Below are 20,273 nucleotides of genomic sequence, written 5' to 3' on the forward strand. Positions count from 1 at the left end.
CCTGTTGCATTTTACTTTATTTTGTCTAAACAGTCATGTGAGCTGCATTTATCATACCACATCTCTTCGTATCCGATGTCGTCCAACGTCCATTTTCACAAAAGTCAATATCCTTATTAAACTATCTCATCGTCAACCGACGAAAGCAGGAATGGTGAATGAAATTTTGTTAACGGAACCAAACACGAAAAGGACAATTTGTTAAGGCCCTTGCAATTGTTTAATATTTTAAAATCAAACATGTGATTTTCCGTAGGGTGAAATTGGAACTATGCTCCTTCAATGTCACAATGTTTGTCAGCACTCTATTATTCTTATGTCAAGAACTTATGAATTATAAATAGTATCTGCACCGAATTATATAATCTGTATTGGTAATCGTAAAAACTACCAGGTATTTTAACACAATTCGACTACAATATTTTCTTCAAATCATATGTGAATCTTTGTGACCGCATGATCTGAAAAGTTCATTTACAGTAATAACAAGCCTTTCAACAATAAGGTAATGAGTTTGAACCCCGCATGCATCAGGCGTTTGACTCCGATCATAATTGACTCGTTTTGCAAGTGTCCGGAAAAACTCACCGACCGTCAATCCGGCTTTTTTCACCAATAAATCTTGCAACTCCGATAACGTCAATAGTGCGGTTAGTGGCATTAAACACCAACAATCACTCTTATCATATGTATAACACGTAGGGATTTAGCGTCATCAAATATTTACTTTTAAGGAATAAGACAGGCATGTATAATTTAGAAAGTCTGACGGAAAGATAAAACAGACACAATATGTCTCCATATATGTCTATTATATTTTTAAAGTGTAAATTAATATTGTTGCTCAACTTCTCCTTCCCAAAGTATTTGGCGTGCATCGTTGACTTTTATTTTTTCATCACATTACTAACTATGTTATAGAACTTCGTTTTAAGGTGGCTCGTGGGAACAAAAATTTCAGCAAAAAATTAAACCTTTAATTTTTCATTACAAATTTTATTTATTACACTAAACTGATTCCATTTCTAAAAGGGAAAATCCATTGTTTTCCCTTTTTACCTTTGTAAACCAATTTTAGATTAATTTAAATCATTAAATGCCTTTTTAATGCTTTATTTCTAACTTAAGTATTAGATTTTTCATATTGGCTCAAGAATTTTAACAAATTTTACAATATCTTGTAAATTTATTATGAAATGTTTCCTCCAATATACTATATACTAGTCCATAGACAATTTCTAACAATTCACATAGCATAAAATTTGCTATCTGGTCGTTAGTCCAAAACAGGAGAAGTGACTTTTAATTGTTGTAAAAACACAACCTCAATAAAAACTTGATAAATACCAAATGTTTAATCCACAAATGTTTTGAATAGATATTTTGGTCTTTCGACCAAAAATAATGTTTTCAAACGATATTGTATTATTCTGGTCTATAGACCAAATATTCATGTATTTTCTTATTCATAAAGAAAAACCAATCAAACAATTAAACCAATCTATAGTATGTTTGATACTCATAAACTGGTCTTTAAACCAAAAAAAAAGAAAAAGGAAAGAAGAAGAAGAAAATGATTCGGTAGAATTTTTAGTATTTATTATCAAAGACAAAAGATCAATATCAACGAATGAGGCCATATAATAAAAAAACACAAAACAAATATGACAAAAAGAAACATCTACGATTCACTGTCAATGTCATTCTAATAGCTTTATGTCTCTCACATGTTATTGATAAGTAACTACTAAGATATTTAGGAGAATAAAACAACTTTTATTAATGAAATATTTCAAATGTGTTCGAAACTTGTAATTACAACTGACAACTGTCTAAATAATATATAAGTTGGTTTGAAATAGAAGGATAAATATGTGATGTAACAATTCTTTCCCAAAGACTTAGAAATATTTTGAGGTAAAATATCAACACTAAATGCAAATATTCGTCTATCAAAAAATACATGAACAATGATTCTAAAAGAAAATATATCGCTAAGTATAATCTATGTTTTTGATAATAACTTTTAGTTTTATTTGATCGGTGAAAAGACATTGCCACTGTGGTATTCTAGATTTGATCTTATTTATATCTATCTTCTCGAACAGAGGATTGATAACTGTTGGTATTCCCTTTGGTAAATTAGGTTTTCCGGAAATGAGTTGAATAATGCCATGTTCAGTTTTCCATTCGCTGTCTTGGAAAGCTTTGTACTGCATTTTCACATTATTTGTTGCTAAATCCCGGATAAACTTATAATGCAAAGGTTTCGTATGCTTACGAATGTCGTTAAGGCTTGATGTTATCCATGAACGAATGTCATAAATAGCCTCTATATCCTTAACGTTCGGAAGCATCTCCTTCAGACGAGGCATTGTTTCAGCATCATTTCTACGAAGAGTTTCAGCTATTCGACTAAAAGCGGCATCCACATCTTCGTGTGTATGTCCTACTGGTAAAAATGATAAATGCACCTGAAAAGAAAATTTCCTATTTGTAACAGTATAATAATAGGTGATTTAAATACGCTAACATGTAATGCTAGACTGAACTTACATTATAAGTGTGTAAAATGCCAAATTGATTCATAGTATGTCTTGTATTATAAGAGTTGACAATACCCTTCGTATTGAAAGGCAGGAAACTTCAAAATGTATATGAATAAAGAGCACGTGATATGCCCGTATTATTTTCAAAGAATGAAGTTCTAGTACTTCTAAATATCATGTTATAAATCTATAAAAAAAAATAACCTTCAAGGGATGTTATACTGATAGATATAAACCAGCCTACAAGGTTTCATGAAATCATTTTGAGTTTTTGTCCGAAAACTGACTAATCCCCCCTCCTTTTATGACTAAAATCCCACAACTCGGAACGATAATTGCCATAATATACAACATCGATAGTATACTTCAATAAACACTTCACCAAAATATCATGAAAAATGTTCTACGCATTTGACAGTTATTATACGAAAACACTCGAAAAAGCCCCTTTTAAATGGATAAAATTCCTATAACTTGAACACTTTTAAAATCTATAATTTATAAAAATAGAAAGAAACTCACGTAGACAGATCTATATAAGGGAGCTACCATTTGATTTTAATGGGGGGGAGGGGGGGGGGCTAGGATGAAATTTGAAAACAATATGCAGGACAGTTTTGAGTAAAAAAATGAGACACTTGAAAAAAAAGTCAGGTCGACTATTTAGGTAAATAAAAGTCAGGATAAACTAAAAAAAAAAAAAAGGCAGGACCAAACAGAGTGAAAAATAAAAAGGCAGGACAGAGATTACAGCTTAGAAAAAAATGCAGGACAACATTTTTCATCCTAAATAGTAATTTCTATTCAATATTATAAGTGTCACTGGGAAAACAATTTCTAACTAAAATCGTAGAAGTATTTTACTTCCATGCTAAAACCTTATATTACAGGCATCATAACTTACATGATCAACCAAAAGTCCCACAAAAAATTCCCAAAAAGGGGTCTTGTAAATGGATGTTTTACAGAGAGGCGTAGCAATAGCATGTATAAACTGTAATCAATGATACATGTGTGCAATTTCAGAGGTAATTATATTGATAGGCAATAATTAATGTGTCAATTGATCATATATTTTCATTGTCTGGTAAGATACAATGTATATGTATATACTGTGCACTGTTCTTTTTATCTACTTGAGATGAATGACCCCATGTGGTTAGCATCTTTATCTGTGGAATTATTGTTGACACAAGATAATTAATCCTTATTAAGATGTCACAGATTATATGTTAGAGAAGAATTATATACAAATCATTAAATTAATATAGTATATAACAAGAGGCTACGTTTTTCAAGTCCAGTCTTACATTATAGTCCCTCCTCGTGAAAAAGAAGGGGGAAGACGGCCCTGATCCCGAAGTCCCGGGCTTAAAAACATGAAATCCCTAGGACCCGAATTTAAAAAAAAAAAAGACCCGACATCCCGAACTTCGGAAAGAGAATTCCCGGATCCCCAAAGAGTAAATCCCGAGCTTAAAAACACCCCGAAAAAGGTCCTGCCGCCCCTCAAAGAACCATTAAATTTCGAATAAAGCAAATCATTGTATTTATTTCTCGCGTAATGATAACACATAAGAATTCAGTGCTGATGAATTTTAATGCACTATATTTTCAAGAATTTTAGGGAGCACAGGCCCTTATAATCATCCAATACCCATACCCCCCACGGTTGGATCTGCCTATGCAAATATGCTTAATACTTCCCACAGTTTTAACCCTTAAACCTAACCGTTTTAAATCTAGAAATAACCACACTTTTTAAATCTAGCAATAGATAATTTCTAAGTGAAGAGAAAGTCCCAAATAAATTTGCCGAGGGGAGGAAAGAGGAATATATTATTTTATGCGTAAAACTATTTTCACCTTTAAGGGTGCACACGCCCATATGTATATACCTTCACAACCACCTGGTAACTGTTCTTTTAAATGAAGTAACAAGAATCGCAATGATTTGTAAATTGCAACTTACCTCATTGAAAATACGTTGGTGAACAAGGAGTTCACAAAAACCCAATACATATCGATTTTTATTTTCCCGCCAACAATTATCTGCTTGCAAGTACAAAATAGGCGGTAACTTGTTACCCTACAAGGACAATAATCATAAAATTACTTCAGTATCGTATCTTACCATGTTTTACCTTATGGACATAGTTTTATAATAAACTTCTTATAATTACTCGTAGTAATCCGTAAATGGCTCCCTAATAATTCATTTCAACTGTCAAAATTGTCGCAAAAAATGACAAAATCGTAAGGGTTTGTAAATGTGTGTGATGCTTAAGGACTCGTTAGATAAATCCGTGGATGTGAAGCGGTGCAGGATAACAGGGATTGTTCATAGATTAACTCGAACCATATACAAAGTCAACTGGGATCAGCCTATTCAGACAAAGAGAGTTTCTACTTTATAAATGATTAAACGAGATTCTATGAAGAAGGCAATTGGGACCGTTAATGAAAATGCAGTGAGATTATAAAATGATAATCATAAAGAAATAAAAAAAAAGAATTCAATTTATGGAAAAATCAAGTTTGTTTAAAGAATTAATGAAGATTGTATTCAAAATATTGAATCGCCATCATGATGGAGTAGAATTACGGATTTACATAAAACTTTTTGGGGGCACATTAACCTGTTTTCAAAGGCAACAAGTTACAATAGCTATTTTTATGCCCCACCTACGATAGTAGAGGGGCATAATGTTTTCTGGTCTGTGGGTCCGTAAGTCCGTCCGTACGTCTGTTCGTTTGTTCGTGTACTTTGGGCACATTCTTGTTAAATATAACAGGGATTACGTTAAATATAACAATAAACCATTCTAAAAGCACAAAACTCTGTCATTCAAATTATATGGCTAATCGGGCGAACTTATTTGTTTTGGGTGTATAGATTAATTATTTTCAACAAATTAAAAAGATATGTAGAAATGTGGACCACAGTAAAACTCGGGGACCAATTCACTACTTAATTGATATGGGTCTGTTATCTTATCCTTTACATATACTTTCGATTCAAAAAATATATTACTTTTCATATATTGCCTAGGATAAATTCAACTTTTTATTCTTATGATTTTGTGTGATGTGTTCATAGGAGTTCAAATCTAAGAATCAGAGATTCCTTGTGTCATGTTGACGTACGGCGAGACTGTTTGCTGTGAAAAAATACAGGGCGTGTCATATAACAAGTAATTGGAACTCTTTTCATCTTATTTCCGATTGTTTTCCAATATATTCTTCAAGCTGGAAATGTGACCAATTCAAGCTGAACGCCCTATCACTTGTATACAACCAAGGATGTTGGCATTCGAGGAATAAACCAGTATAGGGAGTGCTCATCACCACCCTCACCCCACCCGAAGTCATACATGTATTGACTGATCATACGTTTAAATTGTGAAGTGTTTTACTTACCATAAGTTTTGAAATCTGGTGAAGAATTAGCATAAGGATATTCATGGTCAGATTAGAGTCGTGCGCATATTGGTTCCAGTCGAGAAAGGTGAAAAAATTGTTTTGTCCATGAGCTAAAACTCCGGTGACATGTGTCGTTAGTTGGTCAACTTTATTCACAGCCTGCAATAAAACGTGTCAATAAGACAACCACATATATGGACCAAAGTAAAAGATATATAAATTCGTTGTAAATTAAATATTTTACTATCCTAAAGAAATATAATAAAACAATGATTTACAAGGCATACTAAAAAGAGGAAGTCTGTAACAAACTGACAATATCAAACGATGTTTACGGAACAAGTTACTGCCATATTCCTGCATTTTTGTAGCTTGGTACATGAATTTTAATGAGAAAAAAAATGTACACGTATGAATGTATGGATGTGTCATTTAATTTACAGTTGTGGCGTGGTCGTCAATTCGCGAATAATTCCTCTCAAATTGCCGTCTAAAAACTTGCAATGAGATAAAAGCTAAAGTATGTTAAATTAATTGTACATAAAAAAATCGCTCTAAATGGATAGATTGATTTATTGTTTGTTGCTCAACCTGTATTGCTCTTTAAAAGAAAACGTATGGTAAAAGATACAAAATAAAATCTGCATAATTCCAAAGTTCCACATCAAACTCTATAATCGAAAGAAAAACTATGATGTTCGTATATTTCCGAAGAGGGAATTTTCTGTTATATAAAATACCTAACTTACCTTTGCCATTCGACCAACAAAATGAGGAAGATTCGTTTTTGCTACAATGAAAACAAAACTTAAAGTTCATTATATTTCAGTCATCAAAGTTTGTTTTAATAGAATAACATCACACTTCCCATTTGAAATTAAAAAAATGCGAAAAAATAATTCCTTATTCGGTTCATTAGTTTAAATAAAATAGAAAAGATTTTAACTTCAATGTTTTTTTCTGTTCCTTCCAGATCTTATTGGTTTTGCCTTTAAAGTAATCAGATGCTCAAAGGCAATTAGAAATTGGCAAACTGAGCCAATAGTATATCGACTTATATAAAACTGACGCAATGTTAACTGACTTTTACAAAAATGACCGACCATTTATCTTACGGTCGACCCATTTTTCTCTAAAAAGTCCAAATATTTATCCGTAGATCATAACTTACACTGATCCATTCCATCTATAATTAAGCTTAGATATTGTGATGGGGATGTCTTTGCAGCATTTTTCTTTGTGTAATAGTACTTTCTTTCCAACCTGCAAAAATAGATATTAAACATATTAAAATATTAGTTTGCTGTTCCGCTTGTGTCTAGCAAGCAAAGTCCACAAATACAACCCGATAAATTGATTGTCAGATTTTTATTTTATTTGTATTGTTAAATATCAGCTGCTTGATACAATATGGAGCGTTTTGAATTCGTTCGCTGCGCTCACTCGACAAAAAACTTCATATCGTGACCTGCAGCTTACAATAAATATGCAGACACCGTCACTGTTACACACAAACCTACACAACAGAACACTATCGATAAATGTTATTGGCTGTAGCTATAGTTAATTTATATTCTTTTATGTGTAGTCTAAAGTGTCGCATGTGTAGCAGGATCTGCTTACCCTTCCAGAGCACATGAGATCACCCCTAGTTTTTGGTGGGGTTCGTGTTGTTTATTCTTTAGTTTTCTATGTTGTGTCATGTGTACTATTGTTTTTCTGTTTGTCTTTTTCATTTTTAGCCATGGTGTTGTCAGTTTGTTTTGGATTTACGAGTTTGACTGTCCCTTTGGTGTCTTTCTTCCCTTTTTTATAACTTAAGTTTGATTTCATATTTATTAATTGCATATTTACATACATCTGTCTGCTATTGTGTTCTCTTCGTTCAGCTCGCAATTTTTCTCTCATCACTGGATCATGCGTGGTCTCTATCTGTCGTTCCAAACTTGTACATACTGTGCATTTCGAAAAGGAATTGGTCTGAAAGTGTAAATACAATTACATACACATAGCATATACTGACAAATGTTTGAGCTACATTCCAAATACTAATTTGTAACTATTTTAGTTGCAGTCTCACATCTACATATACGTAAGAAGTCTAAATTTATAAGTTAAATCCACAGTAAACGTTTTGCAAATAATCAAATCAGTGGCGGATCCAAAAAAATTATAAGTGGGGACCCACTGACTGCCCAAGAAGGGGCCAGCTCTGGTCATGATTCAGTGATTCCCTATATAACCAACCAAAGTTTCCAAGAAAAGGGGGCCGCCTAAATTCGCCTCTGCATATACAATTATTATAGTGAAATTGGTTAATATTAAACTGTCCAAAATATGTCCTGGTTTACAGCATCACCTTTGTTTCGTAATGTACTTAATATAATGGAATAATATTATTAGTACCATTTTTATAACGCAAAGGAACGTACGCGTTTCAGACCTTATTTTTATTTTAATATATAAGTTTTAACTTGATTTTTTAAAGATATGGCCTAACTTGATTTAATTTATACCTTTTTGACTTTAAGATTGGGTAAATATTTTTTCCACATTCCGTAGAAGGCTGATGGCATTAAAAATTCTTCTGATCTTTCCTTCATATCTTCTTTATATCTTAAATAAATCATGCACTGTCGTGTCCGATAAGGTAGTAATAGTGTATTACAGTCGGGCATCCTGTCAACGTAATATGTAGCGTATTCCTCCAGCCAATTTATAGCTTGGAGTGATTTTATGCTGGCACAGTAGTGTCTCTCCGATACAGAAAAACGTGCTCCTCCTATGAACTTTTTTCGATTAGAGTAATAGAAATTTTTGTGAATTCCAAGCATTCTCATCAATGCCTTTGGACAAACTACATGTCCGTTCTGTATACGGAAGTATGGTGTATACTCCATATTAGTTTCAGAGAACTTTTTTAATAACCACTGGTTGCGACCATTTATTGTCTTTGACCAGAATTCTAATCGCATGTTTTTAACCTCCACAAAAGAGAATTTCTTCGTACAAACTTTACTACAACAGCGTCTACATGACTTTAAATCCTTCTGAATACTTGCTACTTTTGTATGACGAGCAAGGAGACGACTTCTCTCTGGATCTACAAAAATGTGATATGATAGTTTTGTTAATAAACTAAAACACTAATTTTTTTTATTTTTATTTTTTCTCTTTGCTATTTTTCCCGCTTTTCTTATAGCTATACGATAATTGGATCATTAAATGTAATCAATTAATCTTATGTACATGTATTTGAACATGCAATTGACCGTACTAAGTGTTTCAACCACATGTGATTTAATCAACTGACAAAAGAAAAGATTAACGAACAACATTTAACATATGAATTGATAAAGAACAATTGACCTTCACAAAATATCTGTATGAATCTTTAGGACCATCAATCAACGTTAGCAATAATGGGCACTCATTGAAACATGATTCTCAAATCATGTCAGATTTTAATAGCTAGGCTGCTCTTCTTTTAAAACACGAAAACAATACGCAATAAATTAAATGCGTTAGGTGCATGTTTCTAGATTAACACCCAACAAGAACTCACAAAGCCCTGATGTATAAAAACGATACAGTTGAATAGCTATTTTATAAAAAATCACTAAAAAATAATAGCCAAAGTCCTTCAAACGCCAACTTTGCCGAAGGTAGTTTTAAACGTTTCTAATTACGGTAGTAAACACTAAATTTTATTAAGGAAATTCACAACCATTTAATGTACTGAAACAAGTGTGTTATCTTTTGACGAGCAAAGGCAGGTCGTATTTCTCTTTATATTACTTTCCAACTTATCGATAGAGAGTTGTCTCATTGGCACTCATACCACATCAAGTTCCTTTATCTATTATGATAACAAACACAAAAAAAAAACACTTACGTGATTGCGATTCAAGTAATGGTTTTGTTTCTTCTTGGGGAAATGTAGCTCTAACATCATGATACATTTCTGCCATACCAATTGATGCATCTGAATACACTGAAACATTTTCATTTATATTGCTTGCTGAGCGAGAACTAGCAAGATATGACATTCCTTCAAAACCAGAAGATAGTGACAGTATTTCGGTTGATGCTAGATGAAGTGTTTCCGTATCTTCTTCGTTGAATTCATAAGGCGACGAAGGGCAAATATTGCTTCTCAGTTTTGTGCTAATTTCTGAACCCATATAACAAGAACTTTCATGTTCACTGCTGGAAATTCCGAAAGCTGGTTCTAACTCGATTAAAGTTGCAGTTACGGAATAATCAAACAGTCCAAAGTCATAATTATCATCTGATATGTCTCCGACCTTACTGATCACTGGTATTTTTCTGGGTGTACTGGTCATTAAAGCTTTGTTTGGCGATTTTAATGTTGTGTCATAATTTACTGCATCCTCTTCAAATGACTCTAATGTTTTTGTTTCTAGAATTAACGACAGGCTGGATTCAGCAGTCTTGCTTAAGTCTTCAAAACAATATGAATCAGACTGTCCAAGATTATGTATAACAGAATGTCCAAGATTATACGAATCCCCTAAATTATGTGGCTCCGACAATGAATCTCCTAAATTTACCCCGTGATTTTCGGTATAATTTAAACACACTACTGAGTTTCCCGCTGATTCTAAAAAATGAGAACCACCAAGATTACTTGAATTTACAAATGTATATTCATCAGTAGCGCTCGATGCATCAGCGAAAACAGTCACATCATTCAAAATTGATTCAACAGGTAGGATAATTTCCGGCACCTGAATGGAGAATGTCAATATCCGTCTCTGAAATAAACAATCGATTATTATGAGCATAAACTGTTAAAAGTGACAATGGATATTTGTAGCCGTATTTTATTCGCTGAACTCCGGCAGTTTTTGTTGTGTTACCCACGATCTCTTTTTACTCGTATATATATTCATACGGTAAAAAATCAGAAAGCTGATGAATATATAAAAAAGAAGATGTGGTATTATTGCCAATGAGACAACTATCCACAAAAGACCAAAATGACACAAATATTAACAACTATAGGTCACCGTTCGGCCTTCAACAATGATCAAAGCTCATACCGCATACTCAGCTATAAAAGGCCCCGATAAGACAATTTAAAACAATTCAAACGAGAATACTAACGGCATTATTTATGTAAAAATGATGAAGCCTTGAAACGTATCTATACTATTAAACGAGAAGACCTCATTTTTGGTGTCGCTTCTCTTCTTTCCAGAATAAATTAATCAACACGCCTCTGTGTCCTTTAGGTACAGTGCATAGTCGCATTTGTCATCCATTCATATGATTATTCAGATTGAGTTATTTTAGGAGAAAAACGAGAAAAAAGGCATCCGGATATTGTCCCGTCATTGTACGAAATTTTAAGTCAGATTAGACTTCCGGTTTGCGTTTTTCTGTAAACTTTGAGCATACATATACTACGAATAAAGTGTATTTTCAGAATTTTATCTGCTATCATTATTCATATTGAAATTGATAGAAAACCAAAAATTGGGAACTTTGGAAATAAAGATGGAGGGTGAAAAAAACATTTTCCTGTCCCCAATAACCTATGACTTATGATACTTTTGCTGAAATTCTCCAGTCACAGAGTTTATTAAATAGTACAGGCTCCTTACTTAAATAAATGTTCATAACATACTAAATGTATGTTCATATTGAAATTGATAGAAAACCAAAAATTGGGAACTTTGGAAATAAAGATGGAGGGTAAAAAAAACATTTTCCTGTCCCCAATAACCTATGACTTATGATACTTTTGCTGAAATTCTCCAGTCATTCTGTATTTTACAAAATTCTTCCAACAACACTTTACATACTTTAAACTACGCTCTGAATGCCCGCGATTTCGCGGGTGTGTTCTAGTGAATATTGAAAAGACTAAGGGATAATATATAGACCCTTCTACAACGAAATTTGTTTGACATGCACACGTATAAAAATTGCGGTTTTTATCCAACGCAATCATAGGTTTGAACGTAGTTTTCAATTTAGACTCGTATATATATATATATATATACAACTCGTCTAAACATCAACCCATATATATATATACTGCATACATATAGTGTAAACGTTTTGAAACTGTATTGCTTGACATTTTTTTACTATTGATAGTTTTGAATTCTTTACGTTTTACTTTTACGTAAGTGCGTGTAGTAAAAAAAGGGAGGGGTTGTTCCTCGACGCAACAATGTATCAATCAAAATTGATCTTCTTCAATATTTAAAATAATATAAGCTATGAGAAAAATCAGATGGATTTAAATTAATTTTTGTTGTCATCTTCACCCAAAAAAAAAATCCATCAAATTTGGGATCAGCATATATTTTTAAGGAAAAAAAAAATCACAATTCCCTCCCCTTTGAAGTTTAATGGTCGTTCTCTAATTTTGGTGCTATTTTCACATTTCTTGATCGGTGTGAGAAAAATATTTCTCTAATGTGTGTGCTATGTTCACATTTCCTGACCGGTGTGAGATAACTCAAATAATGCAAGTCCTTTCCGTGTCCGGTTGTCTCCTACACGAGGTTAATGTAGCCTTCGTAGATCAGCGGAATAAAACGACTGAATTATTCGGGTAAGGTGCGTGTGAGAGAAAATATTTCTCCTCACTATTGAAAAATCTGTTCTCGGCAACTGATTGGTTGAAATTAATTGTGACGTTAAATTTTCTTGGTTTTCTTCTTAATTTAACATACAACATTCAATTGAAAGTGTTATTTAAGTCTCATCCCTCAACAAATACATGTAAATACATTGTATAAACTTGAACTAACACAAATAAAATGAGAGCCATTATAAGAGACTATTAAAATGCATATATATAAGTCACTAAAGAATATGAAATAAAATACTATTTACACATGTACAAACGTGCTGGAATAAACAAAACAAGAACACAAAGTAACTGTAGGTCTGTATAAATTACCTATTTTTTTTATTTTTTTTTATTTAGAGTTGTCGTCTTGCTTTATTCATACAATATTATATAGGCTTATTAAACAGTTGTTACAGTAGCTAAAACAAATAGCAAAGAAACAATCACCACTGCTTCAGACTTAATCCCACTGAATGTGTGGATCGTAGCTTTTAAGTTATGCAATGTCCGGATAAAATGTTACAGAAGCTGCGCCCCGTGGTGAAAATTGCCGTAAAAGTAATGTATGTATACTAAGTATTCCGATCTATAACGAAAAATCTTACTCGCGATCAAATCATCAAAGCAAGAAAACACTTACATGTAATGCGATTAGATCTCCAATTATACATGTAACGTTTAGGAGGATTAATACGTTACTAATAACAAGATTATATTAAAGTCTGTTTTGTGAAAAAAATCATAACTCGATAAACTTGTCTAAGTGTTTTTTTTATTAGATGTCCGCTGCTGACCCCATACTTTTAAAATGTATCATTTGATATCAGTCCCGTGACTAAAAACAAGCTCAGCTTATTTTAAAATATACAGTGCTAGGTTATTTTACTGTCACAGAATTTAATACGATGGTCGTAGGAAATTGTATATGGCACGTCGAAAATAGGATAGGAAGGTACAAACATGTGCAGTTTCCAGGAGAGAAGTTTTGTATATATATAAAAAAAAAAAAAAAAAAAAAAAAAAGGAAACATTTTAGTCTTGCTACCCACGTCTAACTAGCAAATCGATGTTTATCCTCAAAAATACCAGATTAACCTTTCTCTTATCTGATTTATTAGGTTAATAAGATCCACCAATTTTCCCTGATCTTAATGTTAAAGCATACCCAAAGAAAAGTCATATATATGATCGATCTGCATTTGATATGTTAAATTCTTTTAAAAAGGAGTGAAAGATATAATCACAACAATAAATGTAATAAAAGAAAAACGATATGATTACAAAAGGCAATTCTCTGCAAGAGACCAAATTACACAGACATTTACCGCTATATGTCACCATACGGCCTTCAACAAGACACAAACGAGAAAACTAACGGCGTAATGTATGAACAAAATAAGGATAGACAAAAATAATATGTTAATAAACTCACATAAATAATAAAACAGCAACAAACGACAACATTACCACTGAATTCCAGGCTCATGAATAGGGACAGGCACATTTAGAATGTGTCCGAACCAGGTATATAAGCGAACGCCTTAAACCCCCCTTTTTCTGTCCAGTATATATTCGGTTTAAGAAAAACGCCAATAACTACCCAAATGTATCTTGAAGTCTTTGATCATGAATATTTAAAACGTTTTCATTGTAAAAATATGTGTGAACCTCTATATTTTAATATACTTTTTTTTAATTTTTTTTTTTTTAAATATGAATATTTCAAATTGACTTACCTCTGACACTGGGTTGCAGTTCTCTCTTATATTCGTCTTGACACCATTCAAAGTTTGAACAGATAACAACACGTTTAAACACAGAGCCGATAAAAAAATACAGTAGTCCATTATGTTCTAGTTGAAAAGTAAGAAACACATGGTTTAAAAATATACATGTAAAAAATGCGCACGTGTCTAGCAGGCGTGGCTTCGCAATGCGATTAAATATAACCAGTGGTGAGACATTGTAGCAGTCCACTAATTTTTTTTCTAAATCGAGATCAAACGTTTATATATTACGCAATAATGTCGGGTTCAGAGAAATGGAAAATCGTAATCGAAAACGGAAGACTTTGTGTAGAGGAAAATGGTAGATATTTTGAGGACATCGACAATGTTGGAACAACAAGAGACTTTGGAATTATCAAGGTGACTATCTAAACATTTTAGTAATTTACAGTTTTATTTGGTCAAATGTGGATAAGAAAAGCCATCGGGAAAAACTACAAACTCAACAAACTTGTATTCAAAGCAAATAAAAATATCCAAATCAAATAATACATAAAAGTAAAGAGATACTTTTAAGAAAAGTAGATAACTTTCTATTAAAAGTTGCATTTAACTTACGTCACTGACAAAATTAGTGAACTACTTGTATACTATTGTTTCTTAGAACATTGGTTTGGAGTTGTAAACATAGGAAACTCTAAAACTATAAACTTTTCTTCTTCTGTATTGAATGACATCTTCAAATGTTAGGGCAAGTACATTTAGATTTTGAATTCCTTGACATCATGTCAGTGTTTCAAACAAAATCATTGATTGATCATGTACATCTCTCTATACAAATATCTCCACTCTTGTTTTCAAAATGAAGTATACTTTTATAAATGTTAATCCATCAATAAGCTGCATATTCTTATTACATTTACCCTTGTGAAGTACCAACTGTTCATTTTAATGTGGAACGGTCATACAAATCACATCTATAATACTAAAATTACGAGGTCCAATTTGTCAGCCGTCATCACGTAAAAACGACGAATCAAAGAATTCAACTTTATATACAACTAATATAGTACAAAGGTGTAGATTAAAAATTACACCACTCCAGGCCCTTTTGTTTTCCACGTAATTAATATTGCCAATAATTAGGAAGTTCCGGGTCGAGTCCGATACCGATACCAATAGTATAATCACCTGTTACCTATTACCTTATCTGTACGTTCCGCATCTGACAGGCGCACCACCAAACGGTGTATTCAGGATTAATATGCTATATACACGGGTCATAATCACAGGGTTGACACTACTAAATTGTCAAATTGTTACCTATTGTAGTATTTTAATCCGTAAGACTTTCTAAGATAACAATACGAATACTAAAAATCTGGACTGAAAATAAGTTTCAATTTGTTAGCGGGCATGACGTAAAACAGCGAATCAAAGAATTCAACTTTATTTATAACTAATATAGGACAATGCTGTTGATTAAAAAATACTCCATTCCAGAATCGACCTTTTGTTTTCCAAATAATTAATATTACCAATAATTGATAAGTTCCAGTTCGACGGGTTCAAACAGAAAGATTTGAAAGCAGAGAAAATTGTGTATCTTATAATCGGCATGACCGGCTTTATCAGATGACAGTACTAATACTAAGATAAGTCTTGCGCATAGTTATATACTTTAATTTAGTCACGGACCCGCGATATCACGGGTGTGTTCTAGTTTATTTTATTCTTAGACTAGACTTAACACAATATCGATCAATACATGTATATTAGTTTTCGTCAATACAGAAATACGAATGTTGGCTTCATGTTCAATGCTTGTCAACGTTCACAAAACACATGATGTTTTCTTATAATTTAAGGTTACATATGAATCTGGAAAAGCGAAAATGTATAGTTTGAAAAACTTATGCGAAGGTCTTGGTTTTGGGCCAGCTGTCAAGACTCGTTCAGGTTTTATGAAAATATGGGACTCATTGAAAGGTGAGAAATGTATTTAAAATTTGTGTGTTGTTCTTGTATCATGAGTATATAGTATATGTATGGATATTGGCTTCTCTTGCATTCGTCACAACTCGGCCGAATCCGTACCTCCATCTAAAGATAGAAGGAGAGTAGCGGCGACTCCGAGGATTGCCAACTGCTACTCTTGATTTTGACCTTTTGTCAGATATTCGGAATCCTCTACTTTTCTCCATGTAGTACCAATGAAAAAAAAAAAACTACCAACCCTTACTTTTTAATTCATATTGTTATGCCCCACCTACGATAGTAGAGGGGCAATATGTTTTCTGGTCTGTGCGTCCGTTCGTCCGTTTGTCTGTTCGTTCGTCCGTCTGTTTGTCCGTTCGTTCGTCCTTCTATTCGTCCGTCTGTCCCGCTTCAGGTTTCAGTTTTTGGTTAAGGTAGTTTTTGATGAAGTTGAAGTCCAATCAACTTGAAACTTAGAACACATGTTCCTTATGATATGATCTTTTTAATTTTTAAACCAAATTAAACTTTTGACCCCAATTTTACGGTCCATTGAACATAAAAAATGAAGGTGCATGTTTCAGGTTAAAGTTTTTGGTCAAGGTAGTTTTTGATTAAGTTGAATTCCAATCAACTTGAAACCTAGTACACATGTTCCTTATCATATCATCTTTCTAATTTTAATGCCTAATTATATTTTTTATTCAATTTCATGGTCCATTGAACATGGAAAATGATAGTGCCGAGTGGGGCATCCGTGTACTTTTACATATAGTTAAACTAGTCATTCATTAAAATCTAATACAATTCTTGTTATTTTTTCAAAGTGTTTGAAAGAAAAAAGGTACCAAAATTTTAAATGTGTGAGCATTCTAAGAGAGAATCATTTCCCGCCAAATTTTCAATTGATTATATTTTAAAAAACAAAGTCGCGGACCTATTATTTTTTCCTGCTTTTTAGCCTATGTTCAGTTATTTATATAATATCAATATATACCAGTTGATTAAAAAGCTAGTTATTATCAAAAAGAGAAGCTAACATCCTTAATCGAACGAAGGCTTAAGTTTTTGTCGTATATATTTTAAACATTGACTTTGTTGCGATGCCAAGAGGATGAAATTGTTTTTAGAAAATGACTACCATGAACAAACATTGATAATAGCTTATTTCCATGACTAGTAATCCTCGCTCAATACTCCACTGGACCTGATACGGCACCCAATAGTACTTGTGGTTAAAAATTTGATTTTATTCAACAAATTAATTAATGAACTGCTGGTACGTGACCAAATGGTCAATGTTAATCATCCGTATAATTGCTCTATGGAATGTTTGCAAAGCTTCAACGGAGGCACTTTCTTGGCTAGATAATATCAATGAACTTGTATTGGTATATTCGTTAAGTGTTTGTATGTGTTTTATTTCGTGATAGGAGGGGTAAAGAAAAAGGCAAAAGGGGTGGGTTATTGGTTGTCTTTGCCTACTGCAATGTACTAGTAGTGTGCGTGTGAGTGCTTTTCTATGTTTACTTGTCCAATTCGAATTGTCTTTTTTTTACTGAAGAATATAACTGTAGCAAACAAGTTTTAACTACAATATGTACATAACTTTTACAGCAAACGTAGATAATTATCAGCTACAGACATCTTCAACAGATAATATCGATCAGTCGAAGAACCAAGTTAATATGAATATTTCAGGTAGATGTGATTCTTTTAATACATATTTGATATTTACACACGCTTTCGTGAAAACAAGTTACTAAAAATATAAACTAATCCGTAAATATGAGAAAAAAAACAGATTGAAAAACTCTTACCATAACCAATAATATTAATTCATATTTTATGAATAAAAGAAGTTATAGTATACTAGTATGCGAGATGACAAATAACGATTCTATAGAGGTCCTATTATCGCCGTATTACATTTGCGAATATTTTGTTTTTAAATTGCATCTTCACTTTTCCGCACAGACCCCTTTTGGATCAGCCACTGAAATACAATGTTCAAAAATGGGGGGGGGGGGGGCAATATAAATGGAATGTAATAAAAATGCAGTTATGGAATTATGAGCTGTGTAAAACTTGCAATTGAAATGCTGTATCCGTAAAATATTCAATAATAATGGACAGGCCGTCTATACGGACAAAAGGTCTTTTGCCCCCCCCCCCCTATTTTTTCCATTGTCATTGTTTCTTTAAAAAATTGAACACGCACCGGCGTGACACGGAGAAAATAATGGCAATTTAGACAGCTAAAACTGTTCTTATGACATGACATTGGAATAAAAAAAAATCATGTGTCACGTTGGCGCACGGAACACCTGCAAAATGAATGATAATTACAATATTTGAATTATGAAAGGAAGTTTACCAACTTACCTCACCCAGTTGCTAATATTAGTGGTTTTGAAGTTCACCCAAACAAACATTCAAATCTCAGGGACTATTCTAACATAAGACGTAGCTTTCCGAAACAGAATTTAAGAAATGAGAAAACAGGCCTTATCGTACCAGAATTGCCAGTTTTCCTGCCACATCGACTTCTTGCAACAGAGATTGGTTTTGTTTCTGTTATAATTAAGAGTTTTTATTTCTATTCACTGAATCATAATATGGGTCATGTGGTCAATTTTATTCGTTTAACTTAGTTCTAAAGCATAAAACATGGCGCGAACGTTACGATTTTGTTCGAGTATCCGTACAAAAAATGATACAAGAAATTGGAAGATTTTTTTTTTACAAAACATACATTAAAATTAACATTATAATAATTGTGTTTGCAAAGTTCCATTCTATTGTTGTGACAAATACGAAAAATCTAATTCAAGATATTGCCTTTTTCTGTGAATAGATGTAACGGGAGGGGAGGATTTAACCAGGACTGACGACAACGTAAACACATTGGATAATGTGCAAAGAAAATCCTCGACGCGTATGTCACCAGTCCACACGAAATTATTGTCACCAATGGACAGTTCTGAAGGTATTTTTTTAATCCTCCTTCTTGCAAACAATTGATCTGCTGCGTCGTAATAATAGTCATGTGTAATTAAAATAGGTATGCAAGTAATATAAAATATATTCCACTTAATATATATATGATTTTACAATAAAACTGGAAGAGACCAAGATCAAGTAAAACATGTTAATGAAAATTATTTACTATTTGAATAAAAACCATAATTACGATGCGAAAATGCTATGTATATTTTATTTTTGCAACAGATGCATCGACAGTTGAAGATATTCTAGAACGTAGCATGAGTTCTTGCACTGGAGCGCATATAAATAAAGAAGACGTTTCCGATAGCACACCAGTTACAGTGGAGCAGTCAATTTTGGACGATTATTTAATAGGTATGATATACCATCTTCATTCTCTTAATAGGTGCTACTCATGGTATGAAGTATAGTGTCTTTTAATCTTACTTTTTATAGCTGACCAAATGTTGTATTGGCTTTGCTCATTGTTGAAGGCCGTATTATGGTGACCTATAGTTGTTAATTTGTGTCATTTGGTCTCTTGTGAGGGGTTGTCTCATTGGTTATCATATCACATCTTCTTTTTTTTTTATACTTGTCTGTTTTTTTGACATCGCGTAATATATTTTTTCTCTAGTTGCTGTTTTTGTTTAATAACCATTTAAAAAAATAATAGTGAATGTGTTGAATTTATGTTAAATGTCCAGTGGAAAATATTATATTATATGTGTCTATCCAACAAGCCCAGCCAAGACGTTAGGCTTTATTCATTATGTAACACTCCGGAAGAAGAGTCATCATACAAGGACACATTGGAGACTGTTATTTTCTCAGCGGAGAAGCCGCAGGTATTAATTTTTAAGTCGACGATGACGATTACGATGACGGTGACGTCCAGTGGCAAATATGATGGGCATATAATGGCGATTGAGTGTTAATGTTTTATTAATACACTCATATATTGTACTAGATAGCATGCTAAATTGTGTTTTAACC

General features: G+C 32.8%; 1 protein-coding gene across 1 annotated transcript; it reads right to left on the bottom strand.

Moving 5' to 3' along the window:
* Positions 1-1,994: 1,994 nt before the first annotated feature.
* On the bottom strand, positions 1,995-9,069 carry LOC143074102 (uncharacterized). The gene is made up of 7 exons (XM_076249650.1): positions 8,489-9,069; positions 7,831-7,952; positions 7,144-7,235; positions 6,722-6,762; positions 5,970-6,131; positions 4,522-4,638; positions 1,995-2,474 (listed from the first exon to the last, which is right to left on the bottom strand). Exons 1-7 carry the CDS (start codon positions 8,804-8,806, stop codon positions 1,995-1,997), a joined length of 1,332 nt encoding a protein of 443 aa, XP_076105765.1. The 5' UTR covers positions 8,807-9,069.
* Positions 9,070-20,273: the final 11,204 nt, after the last annotated feature.

This window comes from Mytilus galloprovincialis, chromosome 5 (assembly GCF_965363235.1).
Source record: "Mytilus galloprovincialis chromosome 5, xbMytGall1.hap1.1, whole genome shotgun sequence".
In the NCBI taxonomy this organism is placed as follows: Eukaryota; Metazoa; Mollusca; class Bivalvia; order Mytilida; family Mytilidae; genus Mytilus; species Mytilus galloprovincialis.